We start from the raw sequence: 15,071 nt of genomic DNA, 5'->3' as shown, positions 1-15,071 counted from the left end.
GACTCTGAGCTGTCAGCACAGAGCCCGATGTGGGGTCGAACTCACGAACTGTGAGATCATGACCTGAGCCGAAGTCAGACGCCCAACCGACTGAGCCTCCCAGGCGCGCCTGGCTGTGCCTTATCTTGACTGTTGTGATCGGCTCTGGCCTGCATGACATCGGGGCTGCTGAGGGGGGCTGGACGCCCCTTCCCAGCCTGTCTGCCTCCCTGTTTCCCCAGAGCTCACCGTGCTGTGCTTGTTCCGTGAAAGGTCTCCAGCCCCCACCGCTGCCTGGAACGGTGGCTCCCTGAGGGCAGGAAGTGTTGTTTTGACCTACGTCTGTCTGTCGGTCTCGGTACGAGGGTACCTCGAACGGTGCCTGGTGAGTGAGCCTGCCTCGTGGCCCTGTCCTGACCAGCTGCTCCCTAGGGGCTTTCTAGGGTGGGATTGGCTTAAAGCAGCGTTCCTTTAATCTGGCAGATGGGAAGCCCTACCTAATGGCAAATTAGCAGTAAAAGAGAAATGATGTTCTGGGAGCGTCCTGGAGAGAGGGAGGCCGCCTTGCTGGAGGAGGTGACAGACGTGCCACAAGGGGAGGCAGAGCAGGTGGACAGCATTTCTGGAGGAGGACGCAGGCGAGCGCAGTGTCTGGGCGTCTGTGAGCGCGGGGGGCGGTACTTGTTCCAGCGGCTGCTTTCCTTTCGTCTCCCGCTGCGCGCTGTCGCCAACGCAAGGACCCGCCTGGAGAGGCTCTTTGATAGTAAACTGGTGCCGGCTTTCACAGGGCGATGGGCATTTACCCAGATGTGTTTCCACATACAGCTCACTGTGTCCTGTGTGATGAATCGCTTCTTCCATTTTTACAGTACTTGTCAAGATTTGTAGCCCTTAGGAAGTGTCCTGCACTCTCGAAGCCTCGGTTTCCACATTCGGTCAAGGTGGAGCAAAACCGTGCATAGTCTGCTCTCCATTCCATGGCCGACACGCTGCATACACACAAATATTTGTTGGATTGAGTCCAGTTTGCAACAGGTGTAGAATTTAGCGAAAGTCTGACTGTCGTGTATATGGTGTACTTTCCATCTCTTTTGCATATAATGGAGAAAACGTCCCAGACTTCACTGCATGTGGTAAAAGATTTATCAGATTTTGTAGTTTGGTGAATTTCATAGGGAAGGAAAATCGGAAGCTGCTAAACGGATTAAAACTTTATACTTTCAAAAATTATCCATGGCAATAACAGTCAATTTTAGGAGTTAACTATTAACTGTGGAAAATGTTCAGGTATTTTGAGTGCTTACAGTTCCAGAACGGTGGCAGAAGAGGGGATTAAAAATGGTGCTGTAGGGGTGCCTGGGTGGCTCGGTCGATTGAAAGTCTGACTCTTGATTTCGGCTCAGGTCATGATCCCAGCGTTGTGGGATCCAGCCCCGCATCCGGCTCTGTGCTGAGCGTAGAGTCTGCTTCAGATTCTCTCTCTCCCTCCCTTGGCCCCTCTTCCGTCTCTAAAATAAAAATAATAATAAAAAATAAAGTAACAATGGTGCTGTAGACCCCTTCGGTTTTTAGAGTGGCTGCTTTCCTGTGTGGTGCTTCTGGACTCACCCTGCTTTGACCTGGGACAGCCCGTGTCAGGGCCCCAGCTTCTGTCCCAGTTGCCTCCCTGCTGGTTTTGGCTGCTGGCAGTGTGGTTCTTTCTTTGCCTCCTAAAAGCAGTGATTTTTTGCCTTTAATTCTGAGGTGTTGGTCTTGTCGGGGAACAGATGTTTGCTCAGAAGTGAGTTAAAGTAAATGCATTTGTGTTCTCTCTTTTTTTAGGCAAAAGTAAAGAAGCAGAAATAAAGAGAATAAACAAAGAACTGGCAAACATTAGATCAAAATTTAAAGGTAAGTGTGTTCAGTCTTTCTCGTGAAATGTCCTTTTGTAAATCTTCTGGAGCGGGGCCTCGTCTTCTAATGCCTTTTAACTCTTTCCTCTTCGAATCAAAGTTCTGAGTTAGCACCGTTACTCTTGTGGCTCTGCTGGAATTAAAACGTGCTTCGGGTCAGGCCATTGGTCGCTCTTGAGTTGTCTGAGAACTTGTGTGGAAGGGATGGGGTGGAGGGGCCCCTCCCGGGACCCAGCCTCTTCCTGAAGAGCAGCTCCTTCCACTCCTGGACTTCACTCCTTCAGGTCTGGGAGTGGTGAGCCGGACAGACCCGGTGCGGTCTGGGCTCAAAGCGTGAATCTCAAAGAAGTGCTCTACCTGAGGCCACTCACTGTTTCAGTATGACAGTTATCTGGGCACTTCCTGGACCAAAGTGTTTCTGGCTTTGTGAACCAGTCACGAGCCACATCGCCCAGCCTCTCAGGTGGTGCCTCTTTGTAGGCCAGCATGTCTGGAGCGCACCTCCCTGGGCGCCCGCACCTTGAGGGGCTGCGAAGTGCAGATGGTCAGTACTGAGGACACGTCTGTGAAAGGCTGGCTGATCCGTTAAGGCTTACTTTCTCAGTGAATTTTTCCAGGTTTGACATCTGGTTCACGTGGCTGAGCAGACTTTAGCCATGAGAGTGGCTGGAATTGCCCGGGAACAGTGAATAGAGGAGAGGCTGGGACTGAAGCCAAGGAGCTGGGGCGGGGTGGGGTGTGTGTGGGGGACACAGAATCTCTAGGAATGGGTGGCTTCTCAGGGCTTGAGGATGGGTATCCCGTGTTATCAAGGGATGCAAACTAGTGGACCTCCAGTATTTCCCTGTGGAGCCCTAGGGAAAGGATTATGTTTTCATATTTTGAATTAGGCCTGAGGATCTTCTAGAAGGTCTGTGAAACTTCTGAAGTTGCACGTGAAAAGGTTTGCTGTTTCACACACACATGTGCGCGCATATACGTGTATATAGTACGTGTGTATGTTTGGGGAGGTCTATAACTTTCATTGCTTAAGTTTTTTTTTATTTAGTTGTTTTTCTTAAGATTTTATTTTTTTATTAAAAAAAATTTTTTTTACATGTTTTTATTTATTTTTGAAGGAGAGCGAGACAGAGCATGAGCCGGGGAGGAGCAGAGAGAGAGAGGAAGACATAGAATTTGAAGCAGGATCTGGGCTCTGAGCTATCAGCACAGAGCCTGATGCGGGGCTCGAACTCATGAACTGTGAGATCATGACCTGAGCCAAAGTCGGATGCTCAACCGACTGAGCCACCCAGGCGCCCCAAAATTTTATTTTTTTAGAGCAGCTTTAGGTTCACAGCAAAATCGAGGAAGGTACGGAGATTTCCCATACACCCCTGCCCCCACACCTGCACAGCCTCCCCACTGTCGACACCCCACCAGGCAGCTGAGGAACCTACGTGAACACGTCATCATCACCCAAAGTCCACAGTTGATGTCATGGGTCGTTCTGGGGGCTGTACATTCTGTGTGTTTGGACAAACGAGTGATGACACATATCCATCACTGCAGTATCGTACAGAGTTGTTTCATGCCCCAAAAAATCTCTTGTGCTCTGTTTATCCTTTCCTTCCCCCCGGCCCCTGGCAACCGCTGATCTTTTTACCGTCTCCATAGTTTTGCCTTTTCCAGAATGTCATAGAATTGGAATTATACAGTATGTAGCCTTTTCAGATTGGCTTCTTTTACTTAGTAAGGTGCCTTTAAGATTCCTTCTTTCCACGGCTTCCTAGCTCGTTTCTTTTCAGTGCCGAATAGTATTCCCTCGCCTGGACATCTCACAGTTTATTTATCTGTCCACCCGCTGAAGGACATCTTGATGGCGTCCGGGCTTTGTCAGTTGTGAATGTAGCTGCTGGGATTATAAATACAGCTGCCGCGAATGTCCCGTGAGCCCGCGTTGCGTGGTCGTAGGTCTTCGGCTCCCGCGGTAAATACCGGGGAGCGGGGCTTCTGTGTCGCGTGGTAATGGCGTGTGGAGTTTTCTCAGAAGCCACCAGACTGTCTCCCAAAGCGGCCGCCCCGCTTCCCATTCCCGCCAGGAACAAACGAGAGTTCCCGTCGCCCCCGTGTCCTCGCCAGCATTGGGTGATGTCGCCGTTCTGGCTTTGGGCCGCTCCAGCGGGTGTGCGGAGGGAGCTCACGACTGTTTTGATGCGCGTTTCCCTCCCGCCACGTGACGTGGAGCATCGTTCTGTGGGTCCGTTTGCCGTCTGTGCCACATGGTGAGGGGTTTGTAACTTTCACTGCATCCTAAAGGCACTGTCACATGGTGGTTAAGAGTAAGGTTGCCCTGACCACCTGCAGACAGGGTCCTTGCTCTGATGCTTTACAAGGTGTGCTGCTTTGTCACGTTACTTACCCTTCCCCGTGTCTTTCTCAGCTTTCACGTGGGCTACTGATGATCATTTCAGGCTGGATTCTCTGTGAATCAGACCCTGAGCTAGGCTCGGAGGACTGAGGATTTATGAGAGGAGCATCTGTGAGCAGGGAAGGGAGGGAGAGGGCTAGAGGCGGGCAGGGGAGGCCCGTTCGGGAGCTTTGACATCAAGATTGCCTGTCAGGGGCATCTGGTGTGGGGTGGGCATGGCTGGGCCCTTGTCCCCCCGCCTCACGCAGCTGTGGCTCGAAGCCAAGGAAGGCAGTCCCTGACGAAGCTGACCCTTTGAGGTCCCCACCCTCTTGGCACCCCCAGTCCTTCACTGAAGGGAGGGTCCGTGTCTGCTGCAGTAATTATATCTATATGTGGAACTAAGCGTAAAGTGCTCTATGGAGAGTGAATGCCTATAAATGTTAACCATGTTGTTATTAAAAACGAGTTCATGGCCCTTCGGATGGTACGTCTTCAGCCTTTCCATATAAATGTTTGGGGGCAAACAAGCCTTGTGTTGTTTCTTCTGTCTTTATGCCTGCCTAAGCTAAGCTGTCCTAGGGAGGGAAGGAGGTCCCTCTCCCCTGTGAAGCAGTTGGCATTATTGAGTATGTGTGCACCTTGCATAGTAACAGATAATAGAAAACCTACCCTTTGTCCTCAGAAATGTGCACCCTGGGGGGCTTCTGAGTCCAGTTGTGGCAGATTAGCTAACATACGTCTGTACCATATGGTGGAAATATAATACAAGTCACTAATGCAGACATACATATAATTCTAAATTTTCTAGTAGCAACACTAAAAAAAAAGTAAAAAGCAGACGAAACTAATTTTAGGAGCACCTGGCTGGCTCAGTTGGTGGAGCGTGTGACTCTTGACCTTGGGGTCATGAGTTTGAGCCCCAGATTGAGTGTAGAGATGATTAAAAAAGACAACAAATGAAACTTCACAAAAACCTAGTTTTAATATGTTTTATTTATTGTAATATGCCTAAAATAGTATCATTGCAACATGTAGTCAATAGAAAAAGTTACCTCTTTTTCTAAAGAGATATCGTACATCTTTTTCATACCACGTTTTGAATTCTGGTGTGTATTTTACACTTCTAGCACACTCCACACTCCACGCAGACCAGCCACACTTCAAGTGCTCAGTAGCCACACGTGGCTAGAAGCTGCAAGTTGGACAGTGCTGACTTCAGATACACTGTTAAAAAAAGTCTTGAGGGGTTGCCTGGATGGCTCAGTTGGTTAAGTGTCAGCCTCTGGATTTCAACTCAAGTCAGTCTCACAGGCCTGAGATTGAGCCCCGCATCCCAAACCCTGCTTGGGATTCTCTCTTGGAAGCATCATAGATAACAAGAAACAAGGAGAGTTTCTGGGCCTTCTCCAGGAGGAGGAAAGTGTCCACGTAAGCAGGTACAGCACACCGCTGTTTGTGCCTCGAGAGCATTTGCTGATCCCAAAGAAGGAACCGTGAAACAGACATTGATGTGACCATGAAAGTCAAGAGGGTGGTTATCTGTCAGGGCGGCTTTGCCCTCCAGGGGACATTTGCAACACCTGGAGACCGGGTCCTTTGTCACCACCTGGGAGGGGGTGCGTTACTGCCATCTAGTGGGTGGAGGGCAGGGAAGCTGCTTACACCCTACAGCACATACAACAGCCCCCCACCCAGAGCCATCGGCCTGAGATGTCGACGTGCCGAAGTTGAGCAACCCTGGTCTAGGAGAAGAATCAAAGCCCGGAGCCCACGACAAGTGGAGACCCTTTTTGCTTTCCACGGAGGCTTTCAAGGCAGTGCCCTAAGGGCAGGAGTGGACTGGACGTGAGCCAGCCCTGTGACAGGTGTGCAGTGGGCCTTTGGACACCTCGAACTTTATACTCGGGTTAAGTAAGAAAAGCAGTCCCCCGGAGGAGGACATTGTCATTGCAGGCCACAGATGATGCCTAGAATTTTCACACATGTAGTCCAGCATCTGGTCACAGATAACCAGGCACATAGGGAGTCAAGGCGGCGTGAGCGGGAATCAGCAGAGACCACGGGAACAGACTCATGGAGAGCTCTGATACCAGACTCAGATGGTGGTAAAGGGGCAGGTGTGCCATTTTTAAAGAGATAAAGGCACCCTTGAAATCTGTAGCAGGAAACTTGGGGTGCGAAAGGTGGCGTAGCAGAATTTGAAATATTAGAGCAAATGGAAATCCCGGAACTGAAACCTGCAGAAACCAAAGTGAAGAACTCTGGATTTCACAGCAGACATAGTTGAAGAGAGATTTGGTGTTCTGAACAATAGGAACAAAGCGGGTCCTGAATAGAGGGCAGGGGACAGGACAGGGGGCGAGAGGTAAAGGGATGTGGTGATCAAGTCTCAAAGGTTTAGTTGGCGTCCCAGAAGGAAAAGAGAGAGAATGTGGCAGCTTTTAAGAGTGCACGAAGTTGTGTTGTGCGAGAGGAGAGAAGTTCGCTGTCCCCTTGATGGGGATGGAGGGGGCCCTTGGGCCTGGCAGCACGCTTACCGTTAGGCTGTGCCGCCTGCTTCGTGGCATCTGACCGTCATTGGTTTTTTTCCCCTAAATCCTTTAAAGTCTAATTCCTAATTCTATCTTTCTAGATTTCGTATATTAAGAATTTATTTTTCTGATTTCAGTACGTTGTGAAATATCTTCAAAATTTTAGTGAATTTGTGTGTCTTAAGAAGCAAGGAATGAGTGAAATTGGCCAGACTGCAGGCTCCACACACACAGGTGGCGTGAATGAGGTGCACACCTAGACGCGTTCTGCGGAGACGCAGAGATCACAAGTCACGGGCAGGGGAGCTGTGCTGGCCGCCGACTTGGCACGCAGAAGATCGGAAGCCTGGCCCCGTGCTGGAGAACAGCCAGTGGAAGACTGCCCGGCAAGAGTGTCTTCTAAGACTGAAGCTGGAACGGAGCTTCTTGAGACAAAAATGGAGAGAGTTTCCCGTGAGGAAAAGGGAATTCCAAAGGATATACTTGAGGCCAGAAGCAGAGAATCCCAGATTCAAGGTCAGAGGGGCAGAAGAGGAGGAAAGACGTGGCGGCCACGGAGGTGACCGCACGCTCGCTGCGCACGATAGCACCTTGTGCAGTTACAGATACATGTGGAAGCAGTAGATGAGAAGTGATACGATATGACAGTCCTGAGAACGTCGGGAAGTTGCATCTGTAATCTGAAACCCTGCCACCGAGAAGGCTGGAGGCCGATGGTTTCACCAGTGGGCTCTGTCATTTGAGGAAGGATGTGGGGCTTGGTCATGTGATGTGGCCGGTGGGATGTAGACCACGACTGTGCGCCACTTTGAGACCTAACCTCGAGGGGGGTTGCTTGTTTCTACTTGCCCCTTCGGGGGCCTTCCTGTCGCCTCCTTGGGAAGGATGTGCTTTGGGTGCTGCTGAGCTGAGAGAGGGAGAGGCGCCCTGTGCGGGCCTAGATCCCGCTTGTGGCTGGAGGCCGCCCCTGCTGAGTCTTGGCTGACCTGCAGACTCGTGAGCGAGAAGGTGGTGCTTGTTGTGTGAGCCACCCGGGTCTGGGGTGGATTGGGGTAGTTACTATGACATCAGCCGGCACACTCCACCTCGAGACCTCTGGGAAGCAGCTGCTGTGGTACCCTTTGCGGAGACATCACTCTTGCTTATCACTGTCTGCAGGGGTGTACCACATGGCATCCGCTAACTTGCTACGGAACCACTGGGTGTCCGCCACGGTCTGGGGTGCACAGCTGAATGAGGACGTTCCCATAAAGGGGGGCGCCTGGGTGGCTCAGTCGGTTAAGTGTCCGATTTAGGCTCAGGTCATGATCTCACGGTTCGTGAGTTCGAGCCCTGTGTCGGACTCTGTGCTGTCATCACAGAGCCCTCTTTGGATCCCCCCTCCCCCCCGCCCCTCCCCCGCTTGCACTGTCCCCCAAATAAAGAAAACGTTAAAACAAAAGTTCCCACAAAGAACTTAGGTTACTGTAGGTATAGAAAGACTTAAGTAAAGCACAGCTTTTTATGGAGGAAGCGCGAAAGCTCTCGGCAAGGGGGTGCCACGCTGGCTCCTGACGGGCTGGCCGCACCTCCTGCCCCTCCCCCCCCGCCCCCGGTCTTCGCCAGTGTTCTCCCATGCTTTATGCCTTTCTTCCTGGTGTATTTGACAGGAATGGTTTAAAAGTTGGCTTTATGGGATGTGTTTTACTTGCAATAAAATTGACTTAAGCGTGCACTTTGAATTTTGGAAGGTGCATGTATGTTCCCTGTGTCCCCGTGTACTCGGCCACCTTCGTCAGCCCCCAGCGGCCACCGGTCTGCTGTGTGTCACGGTAGCTTTGCTGTTTCTTGAAACCCACGTGAAAGGGATTGGGTGGCACGAGGTCTCTTCAGCTGAGCACGGTGCGCTCAGGGCACGCGCGTGTGCCAGTGGCTTGCGAGCGCCTCTGCACCGCCGTGCACTCGCCCGCGCTTGCCTGTGAGGCCGAGGCTGCGGTGAGCACTCCCGCTGGGCACACACCCCGGGCCCGCGGCAGGGGGCCTTTCGCCATTTTCGGGTGGGGGGGGGGGGGGGGGGCTGTGCACGTGTCGCTCCTGCCAGCCGGTGGGAGTGGTCCCAGTTCCTCCACGTTCTTGCCGGCACTTGGTATGGTTGATCTTGTGAGTTTTGGTTACGGTGGGGGGCGTGTAGTGGAACCTTATTGTGGTCTTAATTTGCATCTCCCTTTCTCTAACCACTGAAATCAGTAAGCATTACAGAGAGTGGAGGAAACGCCTCGGGTCTGTGGGGACTCGGGGGCGAAGAGTGGATTCTCCGGTGTGGGCATCTCTCAGTTCATGGAGGAGGCAGGCAGAATGGCGTGGGGGCGAGGGAGGAATACCGTCAGGGTGCAGACGCGAGGAAGGGCCATGTCCCTCCTGGTCTTTCCACCTCTTTGATCACAAGATACTTGTCGAGCACCGGTGTCTGTGAGAGAAAACAGTGGGAAAGGGCCACAGCTCAGAAATCGTCCAGAAGAGTCTGCTTCCTGGGACTCAGATGCTATGCCCACAACCACACGGGCTCTGGCTGGCATCTTATTTGTCAGGTGGGAACATCTTTCTTGGTGAGATAGGGTCGTACTCGGGCGGCCAAGCTCAGACCTCCTCACAGTGGGCCAGGCGCCCTTGCCCTACTTTATGTGACTGCCCACGTGATCCCCCGGTGGAGGCTGAGGGTTTGGAAACCTGTGTGTCCCGGGCCACGTCTCCATTTAGCACAAGAGCCCTGCCCTTAAGGCACAAATGACAGATTCGTGTCAGCCCGAGGCCTGTTGGGGTCAGAGGTAAAACTGATAGGCATCTTTCTCCTGTCCCTTAAGAGTGGTTATCTTGGACGAATGTTGGCCATCGCCACTGTCGAATGAGACAGGATAGGCCCTGAAAAGCATGAGCGACTGAGGGTGTTTTAGGTTGATCGGTGCTGGGACATGGCAGGGACAGAGCCGGCAGGGACACAACAGTGTGGTTGGAGGGAGTGCACGTGGGGAGCACCGCTGTGTGGGTACGCAGGGCTGACCTGGCTCTGATCCAGACACTAAGCCACTGTCAGGGTGCCTGCCCCTCCAGCCCAGCGCCTGAGGAGGAGGGAGCGTGTTTGTCCCCACGTCTGGGTGCACTGGTGACTCACTCTCCAGTCTTGGGTCTTACTGCTTAATATCTTCTTACAGAAGGACCAGGTTTTGTCATTCTCAGATAGACCTTGTTTCACATTTCACATTCTGAAATTGGCATGAGTCTTAAGAGCCAGTGATACAGGGTCGTCATAAGCCTCACGTTGTCTCAGGCAGTGCTAAGCCGTGATGTGGTGTCTTGCTTCATTTCTGGAAGGGCCCACCGAGGAGGGGGCCGTAGACAAGTTGGGGGTCTCGGGCACAGACTGGATCCTGATTGTCAGTCAGGATGTGTGGCCTGTTTCCCACCTCCCCTCTTCTCTGGTCTTCACGGAACGTGGGGACGTGGGCCACCCCCTCTCAGGCACGAGATGTGCAGTGTGACAGTTTGAAATTACTGGAATAAAGACACAGTTCTAGCCCGCCCTGAAACTAACATTGTGAGGACCACCTCAGTCTGGTCTGGTCCGAGTGAAACCACACCAGCTTGGAGCGACGGTCACTGGGAGGAACTCCTGAGTTCTGGTGAGGGTGACTACAAGGCCCAAGGTATGGCCCCTCGGGCCCAAGGAGAGCCCCCAGGAGGACAGATCTTCAGGCCCCTCCTTGGAGCAAGGGGGTAGCTCAGCCCCCGGAGAGAGAGAAGGCAGCTGGTTTGGCCGGGCCAGGGCACGGGCTGTCGGGAACTCTCAGAGGGCGGCGACCCACCTCCGGCAGGCCAGTAGCGTGGGGCTGCAGAGGGGATCCGGATGATGGCGTGGGCATCGGGGTCACCTTGAGAGGGCCGTGAGAAGGTTATGGCCAGGGTGGGGCCCCAAATTCACTGTGGGACCTCGGAGCCCCTCCAGTCCTCACCCCAAACTGCAGGAGGGCCCCTTCTGCGGCTGTGGCACCGCCCCCCGCCCCCCGCCGCGGCCCTGTACTGAGACAGCCACGAGGGAGAGGCGTGCAGAGGGCTCCGCCCGGGCTGTTCGTGGAGGTGCGCTTGGAACTGACAGGTGGCATGGGGACACTGTGTCCAGCCAGCCAGTTCTGTCCTTGGGAGATGGGCTCGGTCTCTTCAAGAACGGAGAGGATGCGGGGCTACCCATGTGGCCGGGGTTTGTGGCGCACGCTCTGCCCGGGCCTTGCTCCTGAGGTGGGTGGGTGCTGGGTGCTGGGAACGTGCGGGTGGACGCAGGCGGGGCCAGCAAGCACACTCTTCGTTGACGGAAACAAAGCATCTGGGCTGCGGAGTGAGCAGAGCTCTTTGTTTTTGAGGCCGCTCAGGAGGCTGAAGTGCACCCGTGTCTCCTTCCTTGCCCGTGAGGGCCGGCAGGGCCGCTGTGGTGTACCTCTTGAGCCGGGAGGGGACCCGGTCCCTGAGTCTGCAGCCCTTGTAGCTGCTGCTGGGAAGGCCGATAGTGGGACACTTGCCAGAGAAAGCACTGGAGTCACCGTGGGCCCCGAGACGGCGGGGCAGCGGCAGCCAGCGCTCCCGGGACCCTCCCCCGCCCCAGCCAGACTCCAGCATACGTGTGGGAAGTGAGAGTGCTTCCCTCCCGTCCGCACCGCCCTCCACGACAGGACCCAAGGTGGGGGCAGTCCGTGGGAAGGAGAGGCTTCCCCACGGGTCACTCTTGAGTAGGTGAGGAGCCCCTGAGAGCAGGTGGGGCTGGACTGGGCAGGTGCCTGGGGGAGGCACGTAGGCATAACGTGAGCCCCGCTCTCTTGGGGCCATCGTTTCTTTCCTGATCACGCCGGGCCTGCTGGTTCCCCTTGGGAGAGCCACCCTCTCACCGGGAGCGGGGCTCTGGCTTCAGGCAGGGTGGCGTGCCGGACTGCCCTCTGGGCTGGCACGCAGGTTCGTCCCCACTCTCTGCAGTACCTTGTGAGTTCCCGAAGCTGCCTTCTGGGCATTGGCCGTTACTGTACATCATAGCCACGCACCAGGGCCAGGAGGTGCCTGGTTATTCTTCTGCCTTAGTGACGGCCCTGCTGTAAGTCTCCTGGCATCCGGGAGGGCTGTAGGAGGGACCCTGTGTCCGAGGTCCTGCAGGAGCAGAAACCAGTAAGGGGTTTCAGGGAAGGAGCCCCTAGGTGCTTCTGTGGCCGTCTCCACAGAGCTCAGTCTGACCAAGCTGTTCTCTCTCTTTGGATGCTGCTGTGTTTTCCTTTAAGATGTGCTCTGAGTAGCAGAGACCTGTCTCCAGGAGGTGAGAGGAGGTAGGGTGGTAACTTAGGCTTGGTTGTCAGAGGAGGCTTCCGGTAGGTGATGGAATCCGGGTGGGCAGGAGATGGGAGACCGGTGCTGCTTGCCCTGGGCTGCATGTGCTGAGCCTACAGACTCTTTCCCACAGCAGATGGGGGGTGTCCCAGCCAGAGCTGGGCTCCCCAGGTGCGGGGAGCGGATGAGCCAGTGGGGGCTGGCGGTGGTGGAGGAACCAGGCCTGGGCTCCTTTTATACTCTTAGGTCATTACATTGTATATCAGTTTGTTGGTGAAAAGGGAGGGTTTCTCAGAACGTCTCAAGGTGAGGTGACCAGCTGGCTGGCTGACATGTGATTGTCCCCCTAGGAAGTCTTGGGGGAGGCCTTCCAGACCGCTCTCCATGGTCAGCCGGTACTTGTTGGCCCACGAGCACGAGGGTCCCGACTTGTGAGGCCAGTGCTGTCCCCGAGTCCCCTTCAGCCCTCACATGTCCCACACGGGTCCTTCACACTGTGACAGCAGTGTCCCTGGGAGACCCAGCTCAGAAAGATGACCGATCTCTCTAGTTGTCACCTCTGCAGTCCGCTAGTGGTGCGCTCTAAGGAAAACTGTGTCCTCGTCCGGCGAATTGAGAACTTCGATCCTTAAAATGGCGCAGGGTGGTCTTTTCTATTTTTTTTTAAAATGTTTATTTATTTTTGAGACAATGTGAGAGACAGAGTGCAGGCAGGGGAGGGGCAGACAGAGGGAGACACAGAATCGGAAGCAGGCTCCGGGCCCTGAGCCATCAGCCCAGAGCCCGTTCGAACTCACGAACTGCGAGATCATGACCTGAGCCGAAGTTGGACGCTTAACCACCAGAGCCACTCGGGCGCCCTTGGGTGGTCTTTTTTAAATAGCAGTTCGTGTTCTGCCAGTGATGTGTCTCGAACCCGCCTCATCATGAGGTCTCGTGAGGTGCTCGTTTGCGCTGTGTTTAGGGTGAAGACACGGTTCCTCTGGCCCTCTCGTGTGTGACTTCCGCGGGTGGGTGCTTTGTCCTAAAACTGAAGCGAAAGGGGGTCATTTAGAGCATGCTCATCCACCTGCGGGAAAGAACTTATTTAAAAGACCGACTTGCTGACTCCAGGGGCCCTGGCAGGGCTGGTTGGTCCCAGGGAGGCCCCCTGGGGCCTGGCCTGCCCGGGGCTGTCGGGGGGGGGGGGGGGGGCGCTGTGAGGGTGGGGTGGGCAGAGCTCTTGATGTAAGGATTCTGGCTTCGGTTTCTGAGGGAAGCCGCACTCTTGGGTTCTGCCGTGCATCACCCGGTCTGGAAACGTCACCTGTCACCCGCACTCGTGTGCAGCACGGTGGTGCCCCGTGTGCGGTGGAAGGTGGGCCCGCGCCCTGCTGTCCAGCTCCTGCCGACGACTTCCCTGCCCTCCCACTTCACCCACCTTTTCTGTAGGTGACAAGGCTCTCGATGGCTACAGTAAAAAGAAGTACGTCTGCAAGTTGCTGTTCATCTTCCTCCTGGGTCATGACATTGACTTTGGGCACATGGAGGCCGTGAACCTGCTGAGCTCCAACAGATACACGGAGAAGCAGATCGTGAGTGTCGCCGGAGGGGGTCGGGGGTCGGGGTGGGGCTGGCATCCAGGACACCTGAGGCGGCCCCAGGGCCCCCTTCCCCTCCAGGAGGCAATCTTGCCCGTGGAAGGGCCTTTTCTCCTGGGCGGGTTCTTCTGATTTGGAGGCCGTTTCTTTCCTTGCTCTTTCTTTCCAGCTCCCCTGCAGCCGAGACTTCCTGTGGGTCTAGATGGATGCTGCAGGGAGCCAGGCTGGGGTGTCTGGGGCAGGACTGCTTCCTGCCCCAGATGTCTGCCTAACTCACCGGCACGGACAACCCCCCCACCGACCCGCTCCCCGTGGTCCCCGCACAACTTTCCCTTTCTGGCAAGGCCGCCACACCCCCGTGGCAGAAGAGCTGGAGCTGCTTCTGGGCGTGCCCTTGCCCTGCTGCCGGCTCCCTGTGCCCTTCCAGATGGCGCTGGCACCTGGGCCCCTGAAGCCCTCTCCGGCTTTGTAGCTTTAGCCCTGTAGCTCCTCAGAGTAGCAATATTTTTATGTTTTCCCCAGTGTTGCAAAGTTAACAGCTTCCTCTGTCCGAAAATTTAACTTACAGGAAGTAAAGTAACAAAAAACCAAAAAACCCTAGACCCCCCCCCCCCCCCCCAGGAATGTCATGAAGTATTGGTATTTACCTGATAAGAATTTGGGTGTCTGCCATGGACCAAGCAGTCTGCTGGGAGGCCCCTGGGGACATAGGGACCAAAAGCAGATGTGGGCCCTGCCCTTTTTCAGTGAAGAGATGGTATCATATCGTTCGTAAATGGAGAATTATAGCTGTGGCCAGTGCCCAGGGCAGAAGGTGTGGAGAGCTTTCTGGGGCCCTGAGAGGGGCTGGCCACTAGGGAAGGTCCTCCAAGGAGGGCATCCCGAGCGGGGACAGAAGGACGAGGGCTTAACTGGGGAATGAGGGCAGACAGAGCCAGTAGTGCCCAGCTGGGCTCACGTGTGCCGGAGCTGAAGGGGCAGCGGTGGCTGGAGGGGAGACGGGGGAGGTGGGCTTGTGGGTGGGGCCTTTCTCCCAAGGCCAACAGGAAGCTGCACAGGAGTTTCACCTGCACGGTCAGTGATGAGATGAGTCTCGAGAAGGTCACTGTGTCCTCTGCATGGGGAGAGTGTGGACGGCAGGGGTGACACGGGGCTGGAGTTGGGCCAGTGGTGAGGGCGCAGAGACAGATCAAGAGAGAGGGTGAGGCCGGAGTGAGCAGGGTTTCGGGAACTCATCATGGTTTCTTGGGGCCTTCCAATGAGGGTCCTTTCTGCCCTGTTCAGGACAGTGGTGAGTCCACATTGCTCACACGTGGTACCATGGATAGGTGAGTGGGATGGGAGGTGGGACTGGAGACCG

General features: G+C 54.8%; 1 protein-coding gene and 1 non-coding gene across 3 annotated transcripts in view; both read left to right on the top strand.

Moving 5' to 3' along the window:
* AP2A2 (adaptor related protein complex 2 subunit alpha 2) overlaps positions 1-15,071 on the top strand; it is a 91,166-nt gene that overhangs the window by 45,557 nt on the left and 30,538 nt on the right. For both annotated transcript variants that reach the window (XM_043582071.1, XM_043582069.1), the window contains exons 2-3: positions 1,801-1,869; positions 13,563-13,705. In XM_043582071.1, the coding sequence (XP_043438006.1) occupies positions 1,801-1,869; positions 13,563-13,705 (212 nt within the window). The remainder of the gene's footprint in view (positions 1-1,800; positions 1,870-13,562; positions 13,706-15,071) is intronic.
* On the top strand, positions 6,723-6,847 carry LOC122484602. The gene has a single exon (XR_006297658.1). It is a non-coding gene; the product is annotated as a U6atac minor spliceosomal RNA (small nuclear RNA).

This window comes from Prionailurus bengalensis, chromosome D1 (genome assembly GCF_016509475.1).
Source record: "Prionailurus bengalensis isolate Pbe53 chromosome D1, Fcat_Pben_1.1_paternal_pri, whole genome shotgun sequence".
Classification (NCBI taxonomy): Eukaryota; Metazoa; Chordata; class Mammalia; order Carnivora; family Felidae; genus Prionailurus; species Prionailurus bengalensis.
This window is presented reverse-complemented; position numbering and strand designations above follow the sequence as displayed.